The sequence below is a fragment of the Ursus maritimus genome, unplaced genomic scaffold (genome assembly GCF_017311325.1).
Source record: "Ursus maritimus isolate PB19 unplaced genomic scaffold, ASM1731132v1 scaffold_14, whole genome shotgun sequence".
Lineage (NCBI taxonomy): Eukaryota > Metazoa > Chordata > Mammalia > Carnivora > Ursidae > Ursus > Ursus maritimus.
In genome coordinates this window covers 56496538-56521187 of record NW_024423786.1, presented here as the reverse complement: position 1 = coordinate 56521187, position 24650 = coordinate 56496538, and the positions used below count along the sequence as shown (strand labels likewise).

Sequence of the window (24650 nt, the reverse complement as noted above, 5' to 3'; positions counted from 1 at the left end):
TCCCCCCCCCCCAGGGTGATGTCTGTGGCCCTGCCTGTGAGAAACAGAAAGGGGGAGTGTTGAGTGCGGGGGCTGGGGTGGGGGGACAGGGGTCCCGGGCCAGCTGGGCCTGCTGAGCGTGCCACGCGTGTGTGGCCGGCCAGTGGAGGTATGACCTGTGTGGTGGGGGTGGGGAGGGAGGTCTGAAAGGAGCGGACTGGACACACCTGCTCCGCCCCGGGGGGTGGACAGAACCCCAGGGGGTCTGCAGGGGTCGGGGCACGGATCTTTTCTGTCTGAAGTTGGCGCTTGGACCTTCTTGTGTAAAGGGCTTTCGAGTCTGATTTTGGTTACTTCTCATTTCTCTCAGGTGGATTAGGGATGAGTGTCTCATTACCTGGCTTTGGGCGTGTCCTCGCTCTGTGATGACAGAGTCCTTGCGAAGACAGACTTCTTTGAACAGCTGGTTCTGGTTCAAGCAAATTTTCCTCCTTCTTCTCTTTATTACACAGTAATTACCTCTGGGTTGCAAAAGGAAGTAGGTGAGGTGGGTTTTTTGGGTTTTTTTTTGTTTTTGTTTTTTTTTAAGTTGAAAGCCTTCCTATCTGCTCATCCCAGCTCTGGGGAAGCCAGCATGTCAGCCAGTAGGCATTCCAGACTCCTATGGGGTCACTTGTGTCCATGGGGATTTACTAGGACAGGCCTGTGGCCCACCTGGCCTGGTTCCCTCGAGGCTGTGCTTAAGGACAGTGGCATTTTCCCTGGGATACCCAGTAACCTCTTGCCCCATAATTTTTGTTGTTGTTTTTTTGTTTGTTTGTTTTTTAAGATTTTATTTATTTGACAGAGAGACAGCCAGCGAGAGAGGGAACACAAGCAGGGGGAGTGAGAGAGGAAGAGGTAGGCTCCCAGCAGAGCAGGGAGCCTGATGCGGGGCTCGATCCCAGGACCCTGGGATCATGACCCGAGTCGAAGGTAGACGCTTAACGATTGAGCCACCCAGGTGCCCCGTCTTGCCCCATAGTTGACTTTGTTGTGTTCCCCGTTCCTCTCAGTCCCCATGGAGCTGCCCCAGGCCACTTCATGAGCAGCGGGGTCCCTTGTCCTGGTCGTGATGGGGTTGGATCTCTGTCTTGGCAGGTTCTTTCCAGGTGGGCCCCAAAAACCCAGGGGTGAGCAGTTGGGGCCCTGTCTACTCCTAGGAGGAGATTGAAGTCTGTCAAGGCTGTAGGTCAGGTGGTGGGCAGAGGGCTGCAGAAGGAGCAGGAGAGGTGGGGCTGTGGGGCACTGGGTGCTGGGGGCCACCTGCCTTCAGGCCTCTGGTGGCATTGAGCAGGTTAGCATGGGTATGTCGGCCAGCTTTGATGGGGAGACAGGCACTTGTGAAGGAGCATGGGCATGCTGGTTGGGGTTGTGGTCCACGTCAGTGCCTTGCTGGCTCAAGCTAGGCCGCTGGGTGTGCTGGGGAGAGCTCTGGCAACTGGTGGGGAATGTTCCCACAGGTCAGGTCTTTCCACGTGGTGCAGTGGGCCCTTAGGGAAAGGGACAGCCAAGCCAAGGCCTGGTGGGTTTGGAAGGCCCCCACCTTGCATGGCTTCGAGTCTGCCCCCTTCCCTTTTGGGGGGCCCGTTCTGGGCAGCCTCCCGAGTCCCTGTTGTGCGGGTGAGGAAGCAAGAGTCCCGAGTAACCTGCTAAGTATGGAGGCTTGGGGGCTGACGAGGCCAGCACGCACACCTATGCCACTTGGTGCCCACAGTGCCAGCCAGGACTGGCCCAAGCAGGAGTTCCTGGTGGCTCCTGCTGGAGGGGGGCTTTCACCTCTCCTCCCCGTCGCCTGGGTGTTGCCCTGCCTTGGTGCCTCCCTCCTGCCCTGTCTGCCACAGACACTTCTGGCCTCCACCATGCTCGCACAGGGCCCGTGGTGTGGGGGTCCACACACGGGGCCGGAGGCACTCTCATGGGGTGGTAGATCCTTGCTCCAAAACCCTGGGTCTTCCTGCACACAAGAACTGGCTGTGGTTCTGGGCCCTGCTGTCACACCGTCCCTCTCCGGCCCTGTTTGGGGTCCCGCGTGCTCTGCTCACCCTCAGAGGGCATCTGGAGGCCCCTTTCTGGGAGCCTTCCCCCTTGCGATGGGTCCTTTCTCTCTGGCCGCTCAGCGGCATCTATGGTTAAATGTCAGGTTACAAAACGGGTTTTTTCCTGTAAGTTGCTTTTGGCATCAAAATTAACTAACATACCAGACCTGGGATGCGAAGTTGGCTCTTAGGTTATATCTACTGAGGTTCCAATCAGCAGCTTCCCCCGCCCCACCCCCCCCCCAAGCACAAGTCCAGGAGAGCTTTCTTGGCGGGTGGGCAAGGTGCCTGCGTTTTTCATGCCAGTCAGAGCTTCCTGCCAGAACCTCGGTAGCTCCTGGGTGGGTCCTGGGCCATCCTGGGTCACAGCAGGATCCAAGGCGACCCTGGGGTGGGCAGTCACTATTTAAGAGGTAGAAACGGACACCTGAGGGCTCTCTCACTGCCTCTAGAAACCTTCCGGGGGCTGTGATGGGATACAGACGTCTTTATAGAACCTTTACCACACCACGTGGGAGGCTGTGCTGGGTCTCACGAATCACCCTCAGTCAACCCCCCAGCAGCTCCGCGTGCGAATGTGGGCCCAGGAGAGCTAATCGTCCTGGGCAGTGGGCCCCAGGGTGGTGCTGGCAGGTGCTCCCAGGACCCTCTGGCACACCTGTGTGCACCTCTCTGCCCCCCCCCCCCAGCACCTTCCCTCCTACCTCTGCTTTGACACCAGCAGGGAGGGTGGTGGGAGCTCTCAGCATGGCCCGCTCACTGCTGACCCTCCTAGTCTGCTGGTCCCCACTTGTGGGCTGCCTTCTTTTTCCTTAAGCTGCACTGATGGGCCTGTTGGGAATTTATGCTGAGGACACTTTCTGTCCCCACTGCCTTTCTTCCGGCACTGCTGACATTGGGGTTGAATCACTCTCTGGAGGGTGTCCTGGGCGCTGTGGGGGCTGAACAGCTTCCCTGGCCCCACCCACTCGGTGCCAGGATCACTGCAGTCGTGACGGCCACAGATGTCCCCAGGTGTCGCCCACTGTTCTGGGGGCAGGATGGCCCTGGGTGAGAGCCCCGCCCTGGAGATTTGCTGCCAGCCGCAGCTGCCGCAGGGAGCTGGAGCTGAGAGCTGGAGCTGACGGGCCTCCCTGAGCGTGTGGCTGCACAGCCACGTCTCACGGGTCCCAGGGCCTGTGTGGTATAGCCCTCCCTTGCGTCTTGAAGCCGGAAGTCTGAGGAGGCAAGCAGGGAGAGGGCTCTGGAGGCTGGTCCTCCCAGAAGCCATCAGGGAGGCGGCCTGGAGCTGCGGGCTATGCTGCATTGTGGCTCCATGGCCAAGGTCCCCGCATACACGGGGCAGAGGACAGCCGGGCCTCCTTGCCGCTCGCTCTGCTGTGTCTTGCTCCTTCCTGGTTTCTGCCCTGGTGTCCAGGCTGCACAGGGAGGAGTTACGCCGGCTGCCAGGGTTCTGGCTCCTGCTACAGGTGGAGCTCCTCTGCAGTCCGGTGGGAGGTAGGGAGCTGCTTGGGAGATAATCTTCCCTGGTTTTCGGAGAGCAGAGAGCCTCAGCAGATAGTCCGCTGTTTCCTTGCAAACCTGGGGGCCCAGCTCAGCTGGTCCCAGTGCACCTTGGCGGCCCTCGCCCAGGCTCTGCCAGGTGCCCTCACCCCCTGGGCCTCAGCTTCCCTGTCTGAGGCTTATGGGGGATGATGGGTTTCTGACGCACAGGTGCTCCAGACCCCCGGTGGAAATGGGACTTGGGCCACGTGGGTGGCTGACAGCACACCAGTGGCCTTGGCAAAAAAGCAACAGGTGAAATTCATTTTGTTTCACTCCATGTGTCTAGGATCATTTAAACAGGTAATCGGTGTAAGAGATAATTGCTGAGACCGTTCATTGTTTCCTTCATATTTGGTTGTAGTTGACACCCGTGGCTCATCACTATTTGGAAGCTCAATTTTCATTGGAAATGCTTGATTTTAAGAAGTAACACAGAAATGGGGTGCCTGGGTGACTCAGTCGGTGAAGCGTCTGCCTTCGGCTCAGGTCATGATGCCAGGCTCTTGGGATCCAGCCCCACATGGGGCTCCCTGCTCAGCGGGGAGCCTGCTTCTCCCTCTACCTCTGCCTGCCGCTCCCCCTGCTTGTACTGTCTCTCTCTGTGTTAAATAAAATATTTTATTAAAAAAAAAAAAGTAACACAGAGTTGAGTGGAAAACGTTAGTGCCTCTGTGAGCAGTGAGTCTTCCTGGGAGGTTTATCAGCTCTGCTGTGCCCAAGGACCTTGGTTTCAGACAAACAGCCAAAGTTGCTTCATGTGCGTATGTCCCATATACTTGAGGAGACGGTCTCATGCTCAGTTATTTGTTGCTTGTCTGAAGTTCATTGTTAACTGGGTGTGTTGTATTTTTGTCTGCTGTATCTGACTGCTGGTGCCAGGGCTGTTTTGGGTTGGGGTGGGTGGCTGGTGGGCCTGCAGAGTGTGGAGTGGAAACTTCAGGATTAAGTGATGGCTCCCAGGCCCCACTCCAGCCCCCTGCATCAGCACTTCGGGGTGCACCAGGAATCCGGATTTTCAGCAGTGCTGTGTATGAATTCTCACGTAGCCTTCTGGGCCCCGGGAGCTGTTCCATCCTGGGACTGAGTCTGGGCGAGGGCCACAAGGTGCACTGGGACCAGCTCAGCTGGGCTCCCACGTTTGCAAGGGAATAGTGGAGTATCTGCCGTGGCTCTCTGCTCTCCGAAAACCGGGGAAGATGATCTCCCAACCAAAGTTGGGGGCTGCACTGCCACATGTGTGGCCAGAGGCAAGGGCTGGGTAGCTCTGGGGTTTCTTCAGGTCTTTAACGGGTCCCCACTGCCACCTGGGCCTCGGGGGGGGGGGGGCAGCCTCCCGAGGACCTTGGGAGTCGGCTCCTGTGAGCCTCTTGGTCCACGAGCTCTGTGCACATGGGTGGGTGGGAGCCGCGCCAACGCCTTGACAGGGTTTGGTGAGCGCTTGGGTGTGCTGTATGAGCTCGGGGTCCCCGGGCCCTGTGGACTGGGCCTGTCCTGGGTGGCTGTGGCGGGGGGCAACCTCGCCCAGGGCTGCCGAGGGGTTGAGGCTCACAGGTTGGGGTCGCTGAGCTCTCAGCCGCGGCGAGTCAGCCCTTCCACCTCTCCCCACTGGCTTCTGCATCTTCTGTTTCCTGTGGGCGCACGTCAGTTGACTCCTCGGAAGTACTTGCAGGCAGCGTCTCACGGAAGCCAGGTAAACACGGGTCCAGGAGCAGGATGTGTGGCTTTGACCGTGGGCTGGCTTGCAGGTCTGACTTCAGTCTGCACCCATCTCTCTGAACCCCACTCACCCTGCCTTTTTATTTTTATGTATTTAATTTATTTTTAATTTATTTTTTTTTAAGATTTATTTTAGAGAGAGCCTGTGTGCACACACAAGTGGGAGGGGCAGACAGAGGGAGAGAGAACCCCAAGCAGACGCTGCGCTGAGTGCAGAGCCCTACATGGGGCTTGATCTCATGACCCCGAGATCAGACCGGAGCCGAAACCAAGAGTCAGATGCTTCACTGACGGAGCCACCCAGGCGCCCCTCACTGTACCTTTTTGTTTTTTATTTTTAAGATTTCATTTTTATTTATTTATTTATTTGAGAGAGAGAGAGTATATGTGCATGAGCAGCGGAGGGACAAAGGGAGAAGTGGGCTCCCTTCCCCCCAGGACCCTGGGGTCATGACCCAAGCTGAAGGCAGGTGCTTCACCGACGGAACCACCCAGGCGCCCCATTGTGCCTTTTTAAACAGCTTTATTGAGATATCACACACTCCACTTCTTTATTTTTAGTTGAGATATAATTTACAGAGCCTTAAAAATTTACTGAAATGTGCCCCTCAGTGGTTTTTAATACGGTCATAGTTTTGTGCAACCATTGCCTCCATGTGATTCCAGAACATCCCATCACCCTTAAAGAAAACCCATCCCATCAGCCATCACTCCCCATCCCCGCCCCCCACCCCCGGCCCCCGCAAGCCCCCTTCCCGTCCGTGGAGGAGCCTGTTCTGGACGTGTCACACACGTGGACTCCCACGCCGTGGGGCCTTCTGTGTCTGGTTCCCTCCCTGAGCGTCAGGGGCTCGGGTCCGTCCCTGGGGCAGCGCGTGTGGGCGCTGCTCCCTTGCTGGTGGCCGAGGGACGGGCCCGCGCGTGGGGGACACGTGTTTATCTGTTCATCCATTGGTGAGCGTTGAGGTTGAGGTTGTGTCCACCTTTCGGCTGCTGTGAACACAGCGCACAGGTCTTGCGTGGACTCATGTTCCCAGTTCTCTGGGGCGGATACCGAGTAGCAGGGTCGCTGGTCACTGGAAGCCTCCGTGTTTCACTTTTTGAGGACGCACTGATGGGTTTCCGTGGTGGCTGCTGCAGCTTACAGCCCACCCGCTGTGGCGAGAGCCCCGTTTCCCCCATCTTCACCGACTCACTTGTCGCTGTCTGCATCCTGGCTTGTCACGCCGTCTCTCCCTCCTGGGTTAGGGTCTGACCCCATATTGGGGCATCTCTGCCTCCTTGCTGCCGTGCGCCTTCTCGAGAGCCAGCGGTTCTGCGTGGGTGCCCGCGGTAGCAGCCGTGTGGCCGGTGCCTGGACTGTTCCGTGACCGTGGGCTCCCTCAGCCACGCTCCTCTGAGCAGGTGCGCCCAGCGTCTTAGAGTCACACGTGGGCCTCATGAGACCACAGAGTCAACGTCCTGGTTTGGGTGGTTTAATTATTTAGTTGAGAGAGGAAGCCAGAGTGAGCGCAAGCAGGGGGAGTAGCAGGCAGAGGGAGAGAGAGAAGCAGGCTCCCCGTGAGCTCCCCGCTGAGCAAGGAGCCCGATGAGGGGCTCGATCCCAGGACCCTGGGGTCATGACCTGAGCCAAAAGCAGACACTTAACTGACTTAAGCCTGCCAGGTACCCCGGTTTGGGTTTTTTTAAATACCCTTTATCTTGGAGCAGTTGTGTGCACAGTCAGCGCGTAGTGCCGAGTTCCCTCGGGCCCCACGCCCGGGCCCTCTGTTCACACCTCGCCTCAGTACAGTGCGTTTGTCGCCGCCGACGAGTGGGCACTGACACCTGTTATTCACCAGAGATCCTCGCTCTGTCCCAGGACCCCATCCCCACACCATGGGATTCCGGTTGTCACTCTCCTTCGGCCCCTGCAGGCTGAGACACTCGGTCCCCTGTTCTTGTGTGGATGCCCTGCGCGGTCGGAGGACTGGCCGGGGGTCCTGCAGGAAGTCCCCAGGCTGCGTGCGTCCCGTCAGGGGTCCCTGCTGCCCACGCGGCTCCTCCCTGCGGACGCTGGCCCCGGTCCCCTGGCCGGGAGTGCTGGCCGGGCTGCACGCTGTCCTGGAGCCCAGAGGTCCGGGATTGAGGTGTGGCGGGGCCACGCTCCCTCCGCAGGCTTCAGGAAGGGCCCTTCCTGCCCCTTCCAAATCCTGGTGTCGCCGCTGTCCTTGCCGTTCCCTGGCCGTGGCTGCGTCCGTGGCCTGCCCTTCCCGGGTATCTTTGTCTTCTCCTCATGAGGACGTTTGTCTGAGGAGAGGGCCTACCCTAATCTGCAAGTAGGGTCGCGTTTCTGGGCTCAGGACGTGGCTTTTAGGGGACGCGGCCACGCACGCCGGGACTGCTGCAGCATGTCATTGCCGTGGTTGCGCTGGGCCTGTGGGATGAGGGCTGCCCGGGGACCAACGCGTGGGCCGGGACCCCTGCCCCCGACAGTACTTAGCTCTGTGAAAAGGTGTGGAGGAGGGCTTTTCTGGGCGGCCGTGAGGGTCGGAGGAGAGGCCGGCGCTGGCGTGTGCCGCCCTGCGTGTCCGCTGAGCCCCAGCGCCCCCTCACTCCCAGAGTGCGTTTCCGCATTTGTCGTCCGTGGGCAGGACTGGTGACTTCCGGGCTGGATGGACGGGCCCAGGTGGGCCCCACGCGGGGTATGGTGCGGGTGGGCCGCCCACCTGAGCAGCAGGGCCCACCCCAACGCGCGTCCCTCGGTGATCCGGTGTCTCGTGCGAACAGTCCTGCGGAGGGCCCGTGCTCCGACCCCCGCCGTCACCATTCTTCCGGGGCAGGACCTGAGGGCCCCCCCCCCCCCAGCTCATCTGCCCAGACCCCTCCTGTTTCCCTTCAGCTCCATCACGGTGCTTTCCAAATGCACCCTGTGGAGCGCGAGCCCCCACGGGCACCAGCAGCTTACCCAGCGATGTCCTTGGCCTGCCCGGCTTTTTCGAGGCAACGTTTTAAAGCAAATCCCAGGCATCCTCTCCTGCTGCCCAGGTCTGGGGGTCTGCCTCTTGTGATTCTCTGCTTGGTGTCGGTTGCGTGGCCTCAGCTGTGAGGCTCGTCATCCGGACCTTGCCTCTCTTTCGTAATCTGGTTCATTCTGAGAAGATTCAGGTCTGTCCGAAGGTTGCAAGGCAAGTGCTCTGAAGTGCCCTGCTCTCAGAGCCTGCTGACCGGGCCGTGTTTGCACAGCTCCGGCAGCGTCCGCTGCGCCCGAACCGCTGGACAGCAGACCCTGGTGGCCTGTGTGGTGGCCCATCCCCCGCGCCTGCGTCCCTCTCAGCGCGGCTCTGCCTCCAGTCCGCCTTCCCTCACCCTCCTGGCCGGGACTTTGGGCGGGAACCCGACGCCGTCTCCTATGCCGTCAAGGGCCGCGGAGCTTATGCTCACCCCGCACTGGTGCCTTTCCCCGCCGCTCACTGAGAAGTGGCCCGTTTGTGGCACCCACCGAGGACGCTTCTCCCCGGTTTCATCCCCACTGCTGACCTGGCAGCCAGCGCGGGTTGGGCGTGTGTTCTCTTCTCTCCCCAGTTTATTTGGGGCTGGACCCCTTCATCCGTAACTCCATTGTTCATGACCTGTTTTGCTTAACGCATGTCAACGTTGACCTTGTCACGGGGGGCCCGTCGGGCAGGCTCCTGTGCCTGCCATTGTGGGACCGCTTCCTTCTCTGTCATAACATGACCTTGCAGATGACTTCAGACTTCTTGGCTGTGACTGCAAGGTTGGCCATGTCTCTGGGGTCCAGGTCACTCTTGGGGAGTGCTGTGTAAACGCCAGGATGTGGCACAAGGGGTACTTGTGATCCTGGGCCCAGGTGAATCCTGGGGAGGAGACCTCGCCTACAGGTCATTAAGCCCCCGTGAGATAGAGGTGGGTCTGGCTCGGGAGGGACATGCATGTCCAGAGATGCCGGCGGGGCGGGGGGTGACACAGCCTGGATCCCATGTGAGGTGGGTACCCAGGACCAGGTCCGCCGTGTGCCCTGGGGCCGGGCAGCCTCGGAGGGTCCCCCTTCTCAGGAGGGTGGCTGCCTGCCCGCATCTGCTCCCAGACGTGCCCCTGCCTCTGGCTGGGGCTGCACTGGTGATGTCAGCCAGGGACTGTGACATCACTGAGTAGAGACGGTCAGAGAAGGGGGTTCTTGGGGCCTCCACCAGGGGAGCTGGCCCCTGGCCCTGACAAGATGGAGGACCCCCAAAAAACCACGGCAGGTAACTCACCTGAGGTGGGTGCTCGCAGAGGAGCACAGCCCCTCCCCAGAGCAGTCTCTACAAGACCTGTTCGGTGTGGGCAAGGGGGCTCCCTGGGCACTGGTCCGTGGTCCTCGTGGTGGGGGCAGGGGGCAGGCCAGGGCTCCCCCTCGGTCAGGGGGCCATAGGGGCCTGAGCGGAGCCCTTTCCCCTGGGGGGCCTGCCCTGCGTCAGGAATTGGGGGCCGTGTTGGTTGGGTGGAGACTGTTGTTATTTTAGGCCTGAGTGAGGGATGGGAGGCCCCTTCCCCCAGGATAATTATTTTTAGCTGTGGCTCCTGGGCCTAGGCCAGGGCTAACAGCAGACACTTCCGTTGCCCTCAGGTCTCGGGTTACTGGGCTTCACCCAGGTATGCCAGGCTGGACACCTGCCTGTCCTGGGTCCTGGATGCGTGTTATCAGGCTCTGGTCCTGGCCCTGTCTCAGGCCTCTCGTGCTGCCCCTGTCCGCACTTCCCACAGGCAGTCATGTGACTTGCTCTTGCTGGTCTCCTGAAGGCCCCACCTGGCTTTCAGAAGGTCCCAAGACAGAACCCAGAATGCCCCTGTGTGGCCCATGCTGGGTGGGGTGGCCTCCCAGGGCATGCTGAGTTTGGCCGCCTTCCAGAACATTTGCAGCTCCCTGGTGGGTTGGGGGGGTGGTGGCTCTCTTTTGTGGAGGTGAATAGGGGCTGGTGTCGTCAGGGCTTTCCTGGGAAGGGGTCAGAGTGAAGGGCTTCTCACCTGCCACCACGGTGCCTGCTGTGCCCCGCAGGCGGTGACCCATGTGGTGGCCTGCCCTGTTGTAATGGGACTGATGGGGGCAGACGCTGACCCGCCGGGGGCCCGATGGGGCTCGGGTGAGCTGCAGGTTGCCAGTGTTGTGTCAAGGGCCCTGTGGGCCCAGGGGCCTGTGGTGGGGCAGGGCGTGCACGAGCATCCTTCCGGTGATGTGCCCGAATCCTTGTCTCCACTGCCCGCTGGAGCCCTCCCCACACCTTGTGTCCTGGCGTGCTGCACCCTGGCCTCCCCAGCTCTGTTCCCAGCTTTGTCTTCCTGGTGACTGGCCCCAGCATGATCTGTGGGGCTCCTGAAGAGCGGACACCCTCTTGTTCCTCGGTAAGTGCCCTGGGTTTGAGGAGCTCTGTGCCTAGGCCCCAGGACAAAGACCAGCTCTCGGTCTTTATGGGTCATCCTGGCCTCGTCTGTACGGAGACTTCTCAGCCCTCCCCGTTGGGTGCGTGTCCCCCTGAGCTGATGGCTCTGAGGATGTCCTTTTGCTGGCTTTGGCCACGCTGCCTTTGCAGGGAACCCCCAGGGCCCCTTTGCCCCTTGAGTTCACCCCTCATCGGGATAGCGGAGGTCACGAGACGCGAGAATGTCTGTGTCCCAGACACAGTGTCTCGTTGTGATCTTTGAAATTCTGTGGATTTTACATCTGAAGGAGTTTGATGGGCCTTTGTGTTTCGAGTGTCTTTGTGTGTGTGTGTCTGTGCACGGGTATCTCTGTGCCCGTGTGTGTGTGCGTGCATGTGCAGATGCTCGTGTTCTCGATGACCTTCTGACTGGAAAGAAAATCTACATGTCTGTTAACGGACAGTAGGTGGGTTCCGGCGACCCCTTAGTGTGGAATCCAGGAGACTTTCAAAGCAGCAGTGAGTGTGCCAGGTGTGTGCCGGGCGTGTGGGTTACTGTGTGTCCCGAGTCCTGATACAGTCGCTACAAGGCTGCGGCTTAGTGCTCTGCCCTCGAGTTTTTACCAAGGAAAGAACCAGGGGTTTTTGCAAAAATCCTGTCCTGGTTGATGACCGTCTCAGGGAGTGCCAGGGTCCTGCTCATTTCTGCTCCATCCAGCTCTCCGGGCGGGTCCACACCAGTTTGTGCGCACGGGCGGCTGCCCTGCACATGGGCTCCGTACCCGGCACCCCTACAGCCTGCGAGCTCTTCCAAAGGCAGCTGCCCGTTGTGCCCTCCTCGGTTCCTTTTTCATGACTCTTACACTCAGCCACAGTCGCTCTCGAGGAAATGAGTCCGGCCTCCCTTGTCTCAGTCAGGGGAGGAGACTTGTGTCTAGAAAGAAAGCAGGCGTTCAGGGAGATGCAGCCTAGAAGCACCCCTGGGATGGCAGCACGGGCTGGAGCACGAGGGGCGCGTACACCCCAGTGCACGGTGCGGGGGCTTCCAGAAGATGGTGCAGCCGCTCGGAAAGCAGCCCAGCACCTCCTCGGACGGCTACGGTGGAATTTCCATCTGAGCCAGCAGGTGCGCACCCAGCTGCACACTGAGACACGGAAGCTGCTTCTCAGCGCCCAAAGATGGACACGTGTGGTCCCCCCGCATGGGAGCGTCTCTCGGCCACATAAACGAGCGAGGCGCCCACACGCGCTGCCCGGGGACGGACCCGAGCCCCTGACGCTCAGGGAGGGAACCAGACACAGAAGGCCCCACGGCGTGTGAGTCCACGTGTGTGACACGCCCAGAACAGGCTCCTCCACGGACGGGAAGGGGGCTCGTGAGGCTGGGGGCCGGGGGCTGGAGGAGAACGCTGCTGATGTGGGTAGGATTTCTTTTTGGGGTGATGGAATGTTCTGGAATTAGATCATGGTGATGGTTGGATAATTCTGTATTAAAGACCACTGAATTGTACGCTTTTAAAAGGTGAACCATATGGTTTGTGAATCGTATCTCCGTATTCCGAGTAATGGTAAAGCAGGGACCTCCAAACAGAAGCATGCCGTCTCCACTCTGGCGAGGAGAGACGTACTCTCTGGCTTTTCCTGTCGGTTCCGACACCCGCACGGTGTGCCGGAGGAGCAAGGTCTGGCTCAAGCACTGGAGGAAGGCTGGGGCCTGTGGAGGGCGTTGTTCTTAGGAGTAAGCTTGAGATTCTAGTCTCTCTGTGTAGATTCACCTTCCAGTGGAACCCCAGGTGCGCTCAGAGGGGCTCTCGTGGTGTTTCCAGGTGTGCGTGACAGGACGGGGGCTGGCTCCGTCAGTCCCAGATGGACGTGTTTCCTCCTGGGGGATCCCAGCCACTGTTCCCAAGACCCCATTCCCCTTGCATATTCTAGGCTCTGCCCAGGGGTGTGTGGGGCACCACTGATGGAGCGGGGAAGTTGGGGATCCCTGCAAACCCCCTTTTTTGCGTTTGGCCCCCGTACCTGACTGATAGGCCCAACACACCTCCTCACTTTTCTCTGGCCCCCAGTGCCCACCAGAGTGATGGTCCTCAGAGCAAGTGGGGCTTCGCTCCTTCCTAACCACAAGCCGGAGTTTCTTCTGTGGTGGGGGGGAGGGGACAGAGCAAGGCCTGACCAGGCTTCCCGAGCAGCATGCCTTTCTGTGATCTGGGCGTGCACACAGGTGTGGGGGTGTGCACACATGTGTGAGAGCCCAGGAGGGGGTGTGTGTGCCATACCCCTGGGCCATCGCCGCTCCCCGAGCACATGGCTTGGGATCAGCTTTCCGTGGGGCCTCCACTGGCTCTGAGCCAGCTACTCCCAGGACTCTTGGTCTTGGTCTGGTCAGTGGAGGGGGGTCTTAGGGGGGAGGCGACACCATCCCTGCCTCCCTGGGACATCCGGCAGCAGGGCTGATCTTGGGGGAGCAGCCTGCCCTCAGGGTGCCCCCACGTGCTGCCAGCCCCGCTCACTCAGCCTCGACTTAGTGTTGTTACTTGGAGTTGAAGAACCCGCCTGCTCCTATCCACGGTGAGCCCATTGGTGCCCCCATTGCCTTGTTTTTTAGTCACCATGTCCTGTTGATCATTCACAGACATTCAGGGCGTGTGTGGCAGGCATTGAGTGCCAGGCAGGGATGGGGTTGGGCGTGAGCTGGGTAGTGGCCACTCTGCGCCTGACAGCTGTGTGGACAGGCAGAGCCCTCCGCATCTAGGCCTCTGGCACCGCACTCAGATTTAATTTAATTGATTAATTTTAAGAAAGCGAGGGGGGAGGGGAGTGGGAGAGGGAGAGGGAGAATCTCAAGTAGGCTCCATGCCCGGCACGGAGACCGACATGGGGCTTGATCTTACAACCCTGAGATCTTGACCTGAGCTGAAATCCAGAGTCATGTATCAACCGACTGAGCCATCCAGGTGCCCCCACACTCAGATTTTAAAGGAGGACATGTTTGGTGGGGGCGCTTATAGGAGCATGTTGGTTTCTTTTTGAGGAGATCCTTTGGTTTTGGTTTGAGCGGTCGGTGGGGGTTGGAGGAGGAGGCATGGCTGAGAGGCCTGGCCCGGCTGGCTGGTGCCGAGAACCTGCAGGGATGGGGGTGGGTCTGGGGAGGGCATGGGCCTGGGGACACAGAGTGGGCTGGACGCCACTGGCCGGAGCCAAGGGCGGACCCAGGGTTGTTTCTGTGGGTACCTGCCCCTCGCCGCACCCAGCTTGTGTGGCTGGCCCCTTCCTCCCTGCGTCCTGGGGGCTGCTCAGCACCTGCCCTTCCTTCTACAAGCCCTCCACAACCCCACTTCATACTTAAGGGGCCAAGGCTGGTCCCACCCCATGGATGCACAGCCTGTGCCCAGTTCGCCGGCTCCGTCAGCCTGGGAGCCCACCCGACTTCCCTCGGCAGCTGCTGACCAAGTGAAGCCTTGCCAGGGTCAAGGCCCCTTCCAGCCCCACCTGACCACAGGNNTGTACAGTGCAGGGTGGGGTGTTGGGGGTGGGTGGGGCAGCACAGAGGCCTCCGGGGTCAGTGGTGAGGGCCTGTCTCCCAGCCTCGGGCACTGCTCTGCTGTCTCTCGTCTTCCCTATACTGGGGAGCAGCCCCTCGGCGTGGAGAAGGGGTTGTGGGTGAGGGGGCTCCTAGCCCTCTCTGCACCCAGACTTGGGGCTCCACCGCCGGCTTTGGGGTTCTAGGGCCTCGGTCATGTGACCAGCCACCGCCTGTGCTGGTGGCGGTGTCCTTGAGTCGCGGGGTGGGGGGGTCACTCAACAGAGCACATGTCTCATACCAGCTTGACATGTGGTGTTCACAGGGCCTGAGTCACTGCACCCGTCTGTCCCCCCGAAAGTCATGGGGTGCACGTGTACCTGCAGAGATGTGTTCGGCGTGCCGCTTCGCTGCCGAGCTTGTCATGTGCTGCCCTTGGGTCTGCCTGCTGGTCTGGGGCTGCGTCGTGGACACGTGTGTCCTTCTAATTCGTGCCTTTGTTTCTCTGCCAGCTGGGAGCCACGAGATTTGAGGCGGCGGGACCTGTCAACAGAATGTGTCCTCCCCCTGCATGCGACCCTGAGGCCACCGAGATGAGCGCCACGGCCGGGCCCTGGCAAGTGCCCACGTCTCACTAGCAGGGAGCCCGCTGGGCCACCATGGTGTACTAGCCCCGAAGAGCCGGCCGCAGCCTCAGGTCTGCACAGACCCGGGATTTGCACGGCAGCAGAGTCACCGTGGAGAGGCCAGGGTACCACAAACTTATGGATTTTGACAAGAAAGGAGGGAAAGGGGAGTCGGAGGAGGGTCGGAGAATGTCCAAGGCCGGCGGCCGGACCAGCCATGGCGTCCGGAGCTCGGGGACCAGCTCAGGGGTCCTGATGGTGGGACCCAACTTCCGGGTCGGGAAGAAGATAGGCTGTGGCAACTTCGGGGAGCTCCGGCTAGGTGAGCCCCCTTGCTTACATTCTGGGGCATGGGAAGGGGGAGGCTGCCCGATGGGGCTGTGGCCACCGCTCTCAGATGACTTCAGATGGTGGGGACTGGGAATTCAGGTAAGTGTGAGAATCTGCTCCCCAAGAGGGAGGTTTTGCCAGAGAGGTGGACCCCTAGCCTCACGCTGTGTTTCTGAGGGACAGTTTTGTGGGGGATCTGCGTGGCCCCCCCCCCCCCCCAGTGCAGGAGGCACCTACGTGGAAGTTTCTAGCTGGTGGGTCCAGGTGCACTTGCACGGTGGGATGTAAGTTCAGCTCCTGCTGAGCACTTAGCTCTCAGGAACCGCAGGCAAAGCCTGAGCCCTGTGCGGCGGCCCGCATCCCTGGCGTGTGCCTCAGCCCGCGGCCCTGAGAGGCTGGCTTGAGAGCCTGTCCTGAGCCAGAGCCGCGGCTCAGCCGCTCCAGAGGCTACCAGGGTTGGGCTCGGGCCATGGAGTCTCACTGCCTGTCTATGGCTTAAGGAAGCCCTGGGCTTGGGGTTTATGAGCCAGCAAACTGAGGGCTGGGGGTCCGATCTCCGTGTGCTGGCTGGAAGTGGGATGCAGGGCGGGTGCCGGGCTCAAACAGCGGATGCGTCTGTCACTGTCACTGAGACTGCTGAATTCCCAGGGGAGAGCACAGGGCAGCTGGGTCCAGCCCTCCCGGCACAGCAGGGCCCCGGCAGCCTGGTAGCCAGTTCCCCAGGAGACCCCGCACGGAGCCACCTGGACCCCCTCCTCCTGCCCTGTTAGACTGTGCGTGTGCACATGTGCTCACACAAACCAGGACCCAGTCCTGACCTGCAGGCTGGGGGCCACGGGGCCTGTCCTTGGGGTGTCAGGCTCAGCAGTTCTGCGTAGACAAATGGCGTGTGTGGGGGCTGTGGGTGCAGCAGCGTTTGGCTTGAGTGTCCCCGTTGTCGCGTGTGTGGTAGCTAGGTGTCCGTCTGTATGACTGCACCCCGTTTTCTTCATCCGTTCGCTCAGGGACATTGGGCTGTGTCTAGATTTGCGTCGTTGTGAAGAGAACTGTCGTGAGCCTCCCTCTCCAGGTCTTGCGTGCAGATGTTGTGAAAGAGCCGGGTTACGGCCAGGGTGCGTGTTGGCGAGAAACTGCCAGACTGATTTCCACGGTGATGGTGACATTTCTAAACTCCTGCGGGCAGCGTATGCGGGTCCTGGGGGTCCCACATCCCCATCAGCATTTGGGGTCGTCAGGCTGTTTTGAGCGTGCTCGGGGGTGCTGAGTGGTTTTCATTTGCATTTTCCTGATGATTCATGTTCTCCCGTACATCCTGTGTCTTTTTTCCCGACAATTGGAAGGTTTTCTTTTTTTTTTTTAGTTTCAGGTTTTGATTTTGCAGTGTTTCTGTGGATTTCTTTTGTGTTTATCCTGCTTGGGATTGATTGAGCTTCATGGGTCTGCGTCATACTTTTTCATTCAATTGGAAAAACTTTATAGTCGTTATTTCTTCAAATATTTTCCTGTCTTTGTTTCCACGTCTCTTGCATCCTCAGACTCCGATTACACGTACGTTAAATGTTTGATGCTCTTCTCCGGGCCCCTCAAGCTTCGTTTAAGTTTTCTCTTAGCCTTTTGTTCCTTCTTTGCTTCAGTCTGGTTAGTTTTTGCTCTTTCGTAAGTGCACCCTTTTTCTCTGCTGTGTCTGGTCTGTTGTTGGAGCCACTCAGGTGAATTTTTCATTCCGAACACGGTATTTCTCACTGTTCCCCATCTGCTTGTTCATTTTGCCCATCTTGTCCTTTAAATCCTCACACGTGCTCGTGAGGGTTTGAAATGTGACGTCTTTGGCACCTTTGACTTTGTTTTTCCTCGTTACTGTTTCATCTGCCTCTTGCATACGTCTAGTATGTTTTATTTTCTGTTGGAAATTGTGGGTGCCACGTGGGGAACTTCTGCATTATGCTTTGTCCCAGAGGCTCGTGTTGAAGTCGTTGGGGGCTGGTGGGCAGCTGAGAGCAGACCTGACTCAAGGGCCGGAGTCACCTCTGTCCCGTGGTGAGGGCGTTCTGGGTTCTCAGCCAAGTGTCCGGGGAATTCAGGGAGACCTCTGTATCTGGATGGCTGCAGCTTCAGCCTTGTGTGGCCCCCCAGGGTCTTCCTTCTGCTCATAGCCCCTCGGGAGCTCGCCCTGAGCACGCACAGGTGAGACTGCTGACATTGGTGAGCCCCCCCCCCCGCCCCGCCCCGAGCAGCAAGCACCTGTCTGCAGATCCCTACTTCAGACACGCTTGGGCGTGTGTGCACACACTCACTTTCCACTCAGACTGGCCGTCAAGGACTTCGGCTCTCCCAGAACTCCCACGGGCAGTCAGAACCCCAGAGTTTCTTCAACAAGACACAGTAAAGTTACCAGTTACCGTAAAGGATCAGTTAGAATCATCAGAGTTTAAAACATCTTTTTGTGAGGGGCGTTCAGTCAGTTGAGCGTCCGACTCTTGGCTTCGTCTCAGGTCCTGATCTCATGGGTTGTGGGATCGAGCCCCATGTTGGGCTTTGCGCTTCGTGGAGAGTGCTGGAGATTCTCTCCTTCTGCCCCTTCTCCCACTCGCGTGCACGCATGCTCTGTCTCTCTCTCTCTCTCTGAAATAAATAAATCTTAAAAAAAACCCATGTTTTTATGAGACAACATTGTTGGGAGCGAGGGCAGGCAGGCCACAGACGGCCATGCTCTCAGAGCACCATTTGACAAAGCAGCGACGTCTGCACTCGGGGAAGGACTGCTCAGTAATCAAAAGACAGATGCTCCGATTAAAAACGGGCACGAGAGGGGCACCCGGCCGGCTCCATCGGACGAGCGTGCGACTCTCGATCTCAGGGTCGTGAGTTCGAGCCCCATGTCAGCTGTAGAGATGACTTAAAAAAAAACACATTAAAAACAGGCAAGAGATGCGAAGAGAGACTCCACAAAAGCAGACCGAGGGATCGCCAGGGAGCTCAGAGGGCACTCCGCCTCATCAGCCACGAGGGAAGGTGACACGCAGGTGACACGCCACACGCACAGCACAAGCAGCAGACTCGGCAGAGTGACCCTGCGTGCGCGTAGGAAGTCCCGCGTGCTAACGCTCACTTCCACAGTGCTTGTAAGGGAACACTGGGAGCGAGCCGGGGTCTCCCAGGGCGACCGGCTAAGCCAGCCAGACCGCGTCCCCGCAAGGGCCCTGCCGCAGCACGGAGAGAGCTCTGACGCCTCGCGCCATGTGGAAGGAGCCGGGAGGAGTGGACATGCCCATAACGCCCCCTCAGCGGCCGCCTCTCGGGACATGGAGGCGGGAGGGGCCCGTGTGGCGGGCTCGGCCTCCGTGGCGGTGCAGAGCTGGCGCGGCACGTGTGCCCGCGCTCGCCACGTGGGGCCGCGGTGGGTGCTTCACGGGTAAGCGTTCTCCCCTCCAGGGGGTTAAGGAGCCGCGAGTCCTGCTGAGCCTCGTCTGCGCTCTCTGTCGCCGGTGCGGAGGGGATGGGGTACTGATGTCTGCCGCTTTGAAACGCTCTGATTTCACCAAAAATAGGGAGGCGAGGGCTGCCTGGGTGGCTCAGTGGGATCGAGTCCCGCCTCGGGCTCCCTGCTCAGCGGAGAGCCTGCCTCGCCCTCTGCTGCTTCCCCTGCTCGTGCGCACGCGTGCTCTCTCTCTCTCTCACAAATAAATAAAATCTTAAAAAAAAAATAAGGAGGATGAGTGGGTGACAGGTGCACAGACATACAGCAGAACAAAGAGCAGATTGTTACAGACGTCATGTCGGCGGTGAGGACGTGGGTCTTTCCTGCAGGGGTTTTCCATTTTTTTATGTTTGAAACTTTCATCATAAAATGTTGAAGGAAAAAGGTGAGAGGCAAAACCTATTTTTTATCAAAACCCAGGAAGCAGGGCTTCCAGAGAGCTTCCCTTCCCTGCTGATGAGCGTCTGAAACCCGCTTGGTTGTCTACCCAAGTGAGCGGAGGTCCGCAGGAAGGTGGGGCTCTGTGCCCGCCCCTTCCACACCGCGGCAAGGAATGGGGGAGAAGCGAGCTGGGCTCATCCCAGACAGCAGGGTCGTGGGCACGCCGTGGCCACAGTCTCAAGATGCAGTCAGAAATGAATTTTTCTATTCAAGCAACAGTTGGAAAAGAAAAGCTTAAACCCACTGCCGATTGTAAGCATGCCAAAAGCTGCCAGTGCCCGTGAAACAAATCTGACAGACGCGGCGCGCTCCCCGCCAAGAACTAAAAACCTCTGGAGGGAGAGTCAACTGCGCGTCGTGGCTGGGGCGGCTCGCGCTCAGCTGTCCCCTCCCCAGGCTCTCCTGCAGGCCTGCGGTGACCTCTCTGCGCGCTGCGTGCTGGGGAGTCTGACCCGCTGGCTCTCGATCCGCCTCTGGGAACAAAGGCCCCAGGGGGGCCAGGACCACGTCGGGGATCCCCCCCTCCCCCGCCAGTGCCACAGGGGCGTGGACACCTTGGAGCACGCCCAGGATGGGGCGGTGACTGGTGGGAGGGACCGACAGGTGCGGGAGCCCTGGCCTTGGCCCGTGAGGTGGTACACGGTGGGGCCCCCACCATCACGCTGGAGGAACGACCCAGGCGTGGATGTCTCCCAGACTCGAGCCGCACGATGACGGGGAGAGTCAGCTGAGGCCTCTTCCCACCGAGGATCCTACTCCAGGACGGTGGGACAGACGATGTGGATCCTAGAGGAGCAGGCATGCCCGTGAGGCTAGTCCAAGGGTGCAGGCCAGGATCGCGCTGGGAGGAGCCGCTCTCCTGGAGACAGTGGCCCGGCTCCCCACGGCTGTGTGCAGAGTAATCCCCAGAGGGGCAGGGGGGCAGGGGTGAGCGCTTAGGCTTGAGGGGCTAGGGCGGCCCTCCATTATGCAGCAGGTCACCCAGCCTCAAAGCCACGTGGGTGCTGGGCGTCCATCCCTCGCTCCTCCGGGTGAGGAGACCCTTTACAGAAGCCCCGAGCCCCTGGGCTGGGGCCGTCTAGCCAGAGGCCCTGTCTGTGGGGCTCTAGCAGGTGAAATCTGGGCTGCCGCAGCTTCTGGAACTCATGTGTTTGCAGTGCTCTGAGGTTGGGTGTGCTGGCTCTTCTGTGTGGGCTTCTGGAGGTCCTGGTGGTCACTGATGGGCTTGGGGAGATGACCTGCCCCAGGCTGTTTCTAACCTGGGAGGCATGCGGAGTTCTAGCCCCAGGCGTGGTGAGCTCTGGTGCCCTGGGAAGCCAGCCAGGGGCTCTCTGCCTACCAGGGGCCCCTGGGCAGGGTCTCACTGGACCGCAGGTTCCAGCAAGGGGCAGGGCCCTGGGGCCAGTTCTCTTTCTGCACAAAGGAGCTCCCCATGCTGATGGCTGGGTTCCACACCTTGGGTGAGTCCCCTGCAAGACAGGAGCTGGAGAAACCTTTCCGTGCAGCCTCTTGCCAGGGGGCCGTGCTCCACAGGGTCGGGGTCTGCTGGTGGGACAGACAGAAGGCGAGGAGCCTGTGGGGGTGGGGGCGGGGGCGGGGACTGCTCTGGGGCCGGTCCTAGGCGGAGGCAGAGCCGCTGTTGGAGAGTCCTTACTGGCAGACCGGGTGAAGGGGCGGTGAGGAGGGGAGAAGAATGGGGGTGTTAGGGGGAGCCAGGAGGGGATACTGCAGGTCAGATGGCATAGGCCCAGAAGCCCGGCCTTCTACGCTGCCGTGGGAGCTGGAGAGTCCTCGGGGTCACCATGGGTCTGTGTTTTCTCTCTTTGTCTTTTTAGATGGGAGAAATTGGAGCGAGTTGGTGTGCTGGCGGGAAGGATCCCCTAGAGAGGAGTTGGGAGTGGCCCCCTTGAGTGGGCGGGCCTGGGTTGGGGGGAGGGGAGGGCTGGCTGGCATGGAGGGCTTGAGGATGAGGGTATGGGGCAGATGGGGGCCACCCGTAGGCATTCTTCTCCCTCCCAGAACGTGGCCAAGCTCAGGGGGGTCTCCCAGGGAATAGGAGGTGGCCCCCAGAGTGGTGGGTCAGGTGGGGTCTCCCCCTGCTGGGGTCCTGCCGCACTGACTGGTGCACTTCTCTCCACAGGGAAGAATCTCTATACAAATGAATACGTAGCTATTAAACTGGTGAGTCCAGGCCTCCCTCCCACTGCCCCGCGGGCCCCGGGGGTACTGAGCTCGGGCTGGGTCCAGGCCTCCCTCCCACCGCCCCGCGGGGCCCTGGGGGTACTGAGCTCGGGCTGGCCTGCTGGCTCTCCTGGGAGGCGGTGTGCGTGCAGGGAGGGTCACCTGACCACATGCCCGCCTGCCCTTCGCAGGAGCCCATCAAGTCCCGGGCGCCTCAGCTGCACCTGGAGTACCGCTTCTACAAGCAGCTCAGCACCGCAGGTACAAGGCCCGCGCGGCAGGGGGGCGGCGGGGGCGCAGGGTGCAGGGCGCCGCGCAGGCCCCCACGAGTCTGCGTGTGTCACCCCCCGCAGAGGGCGTCCCTCAGGTCTACTACTTCGGCCCGTGCGGGAAGTACAACGCCATGGTGCTGGAGCTGCTGGGGCCCAGCCTGGAGGACCTGTTCGACCTGTGCGACCGCACGTTCACGCTCAAGACGGTTCTCATGATTGCCATCCAGCTGGTGCGGCCGGGCGCACGGAGGAGGGGCGGGGATGGGGGGAGGGGGCAGCCAAGGGGGCAGCCCTGAGCCGCCGCCGCCCCCCCCAGATCACGCGCATGGAGTACGTGCACACCAAGAGCCTCATCTACCGCGACGTGAAGCCCGAGAACTTCCTGGTGGGGCGGCCGGGCACCAAGCGGCAGCACGCCGTGCACATCATCGACTTCGGCCTGGCCAAGGAGTACATCGACCCCGAGACCAAGAAGCACATCCCGTACCGGGAGCACAAGAGCCTGACGGGCACGGCCCGCTACATGAGCATCAACACGCACCTGGGCAAGGGTGAGCCGCGCACGGGCCGGGCGGGGGGGCGCGCGGGCCGCGCTGACCTGCTCTCCCCCCGCAGAGCAGAGCCGCCGCGACGACCTGGAGGCGCTGGGCCACATGTTTATGTACTTCCTGCGTGGCAGCCTGCCCTGGCAGGGGCTCAAGGTGGGCACGGGGCCGGGGGTGTGGGCGTGGGGGGCCTGCGGGTCCGTGTCGGCTGACCGCTCTCCCCGCAGGCCGACACGCTCAAGGAGCGCTACCAGAAGATCGGCGACACCAAGCGGGCCACGCCCATTGAGGTGCTCTGCGAGAGCTTCCCAGGTGAGGGGCGCCGGGGCCCCGCTGACCGCCCTAGGCCACGCTGACCCCCGCGCCCCCGCCGGCTGCCTCGGGCCACGCTGACCCCCGCGCCCCGCTGACCGCCCTGGGCCACACTGACCCCCGCGCCCCCGCTGATCCCTGCGCCCCCGCTGACCGCCCCAGGCCACGCTGACTCCCGTGCCCCCGCTGAACCCCCGCGCCCCCGCCGGCCGTCCCGGGCCCCACTGACCGCCCCGGACCCCGCTGACCTGCGCCCCGCTGACCGCGCCCCTCCACCTGCCCGATACACCCCCGTGCCCTGCTGGCCCCGGGCCGCTGAGCCCGCACCCCACTGACCCCGCACCCGCTGGCCACTTGCCCACGGCCCGCTGACCCCGCGCCCGCTGACCCCCAGCGCCCCCCCGCCCCGTGCGCCTTGGGCCCCACTGACCGCCCCAGGCCACGCTGACTCCTGCGCCCCTGCCGACCGCCCTGGGCCCTGCTGACCCCCGCGCCCCCGCCAGCCGCCCCGGGCTGCGCTGACCCCCGTGCCCCCGCTGGCTCTCCACAGAGGAGATGGCCACGTACCTGCGCTACGTGCGGCGCCTGGACTTCTTCGAGAAGCCGGACTACGACTACCTGCGCAAGCTCTTCACCGACCTCTTTGACCGCAGCGGCTTCGTGTTCGACTATGAGTACGACTGGGCGGGGAAGCCCCTGGTACGTGGGGTCCCTGGACCGCTTGAGTCCTGGTTCCTGCAGTGGGTGAGGCCCCAGGATGTGGGGCCAGGAGCCTTGGTGCTCCGTGCCCGTGGGACCCTAGGTGCGTGGTGGGTGGGAGTAGGCTGCCCGGCCTCAGCGCTGCGTCCTGCCCCCCTGCAGCCGACACCCATCGGCACGGTCCACTCCGACCTGCCCTCGCAGCCTCAGCCTCGGGACAAAGCCCAGCTACACAGCAAAAACCAGGTGAGGGGCTGGGCCAAGGACCCCAACAGTGGGAGGGGTGGGGCAGGGCGCACCTGACTCCCCTGCCGCCCCCCCCCCCACGCAGGCGCTGAACTCCACCAACGGGGAGCTGAACGCAGATGACCCCACCGCCGGGCACTCCAATGCTCCCATCACAGCGCCCGCAGAGGTGGAGGTGGCCGATGACACCAAGTAAGGCCCCGGGTGGCAGCCGGGCGCGGGGACAGCTTGGGCCCCCTCCCCACCCACCCGCCACATGTCCATGTCCCCTTGCCCACCCCTTGCAGGTGCTGCTGTTTCTTCAAGAGAAGGAAGAGAAAAGCAGTGCAGCGCCACAAGTGACCCTGGGGCCCTGGCACCCTGAACCCTCCTGCCGCAGCCCCCTGGGGCGAGCCTGGCCCCGGCCGTGGGGCCCACAGCCAGGACACACACTGCTGGGCTGGCCGCAGCTGCCCCCCCCCCCCACGCGGGGTCACTTCCTTCACACGAGACTTTGGCCGAGATTTCTACACCCGTGTCTAGTCCTCCCCTCCAAGAGCATTAACTATTTGAAACAAGGAGAAGAGCAACAGTGGCCACCCTGCCCTGCGCCCCTCCCGCCCGCCTGCTGAAGTGAGTAGTTGGCCGCCCGCGTCGGCCAGCCCGTCCCGTTAGTCTCATAAAGTCCAGCTTGTCTCCCTCGATCCAAAGGCCGTTTTCTCGAGGGGGCGCTGTGGGCGTTGCTGCCGGGGGTGAGCCCGCCCTGGGCCTCCCCGCACCACAGGGGAAGGCGGGGTGGGGGCGGCCCCCCAACCAAAATGCTGCACCAAAGCCTGGGCCGGTGGGCACAGCCCCGCAGGGTTTCCTGCTGCACCTGCTCATGGAGCCGTGTCCAGGGCCCGGAGCCCCGGGGGCGGCCATCTGCTTGGCGCCCGGGCCTCGGTCTGTGCCCTGGTGTGCGTGGGCTTCTCGTGTCCGTGCTCCACGCCGCCGGCGGGGCAGCGGGAGACAAGCGCCTTAAAGCCCTGTCCCAGCCCCACAGGTGCGTCCGGGGCTGGGCAGCCCTGGTGGGAGTGCGGTCCTCCTGGGCCCCCCGGAGGGCCCGTGCTGCCACTCAGGGTGGCGCAGCCGGGGGACGGCCTGGCAGCGGCGTGTGTGTATAGGTCTTGCTTTACACGGTGTACAGAAATGGCACTTTGGTGTCTCTGACGCTTCCTGGAAGCCATAGAGTTTAGGGGCTTTTTTAAAAAAATAAAGGAAAATGAAAGCACTCCTGAGTGTGGTGTCGGTGTTTCCAA

General features: G+C 61.3%; 1 protein-coding gene across 2 annotated transcripts in view; it reads left to right on the top strand.

Annotated features, from left to right (window-relative positions):
- The window catches only part of CSNK1G2 (casein kinase 1 gamma 2), a 26069-nt gene extending 1447 nt beyond the window's left edge, over positions 1-24622 (top strand). Inside the window, exons 2-12 of one of the 2 annotated variants that reach the window (XR_005834680.1) lie at positions 14756-15191; positions 21259-21299; positions 21491-21560; positions 21653-21801; positions 21888-22122; positions 22187-22272; positions 22344-22428; positions 22979-23102; positions 23290-23373; positions 23459-23565; positions 23661-23696. Coding sequence is in view for 1 of the 2 variants with exons in the window: in XM_040629722.1 (XP_040485656.1) it covers positions 15008-15191; positions 21259-21299; positions 21491-21560; positions 21653-21801; positions 21888-22122; positions 22187-22272; positions 22344-22428; positions 22979-23127; positions 23290-23373; positions 23459-23565; positions 23661-23715 (1245 nt within the window). In the remaining variant the exon portion in view is untranslated. Of the gene's footprint in view, positions 1-14755; positions 15192-21258; positions 21300-21490; positions 21561-21652; positions 21802-21887; positions 22123-22186; positions 22273-22343; positions 22429-22978; positions 23128-23289; positions 23374-23458; positions 23566-23660 lie in introns of both variants that reach the window. The other variant, XM_040629722.1, reaches the window with a different exon arrangement.
- Positions 24623-24650: the final 28 nt, after the last annotated feature.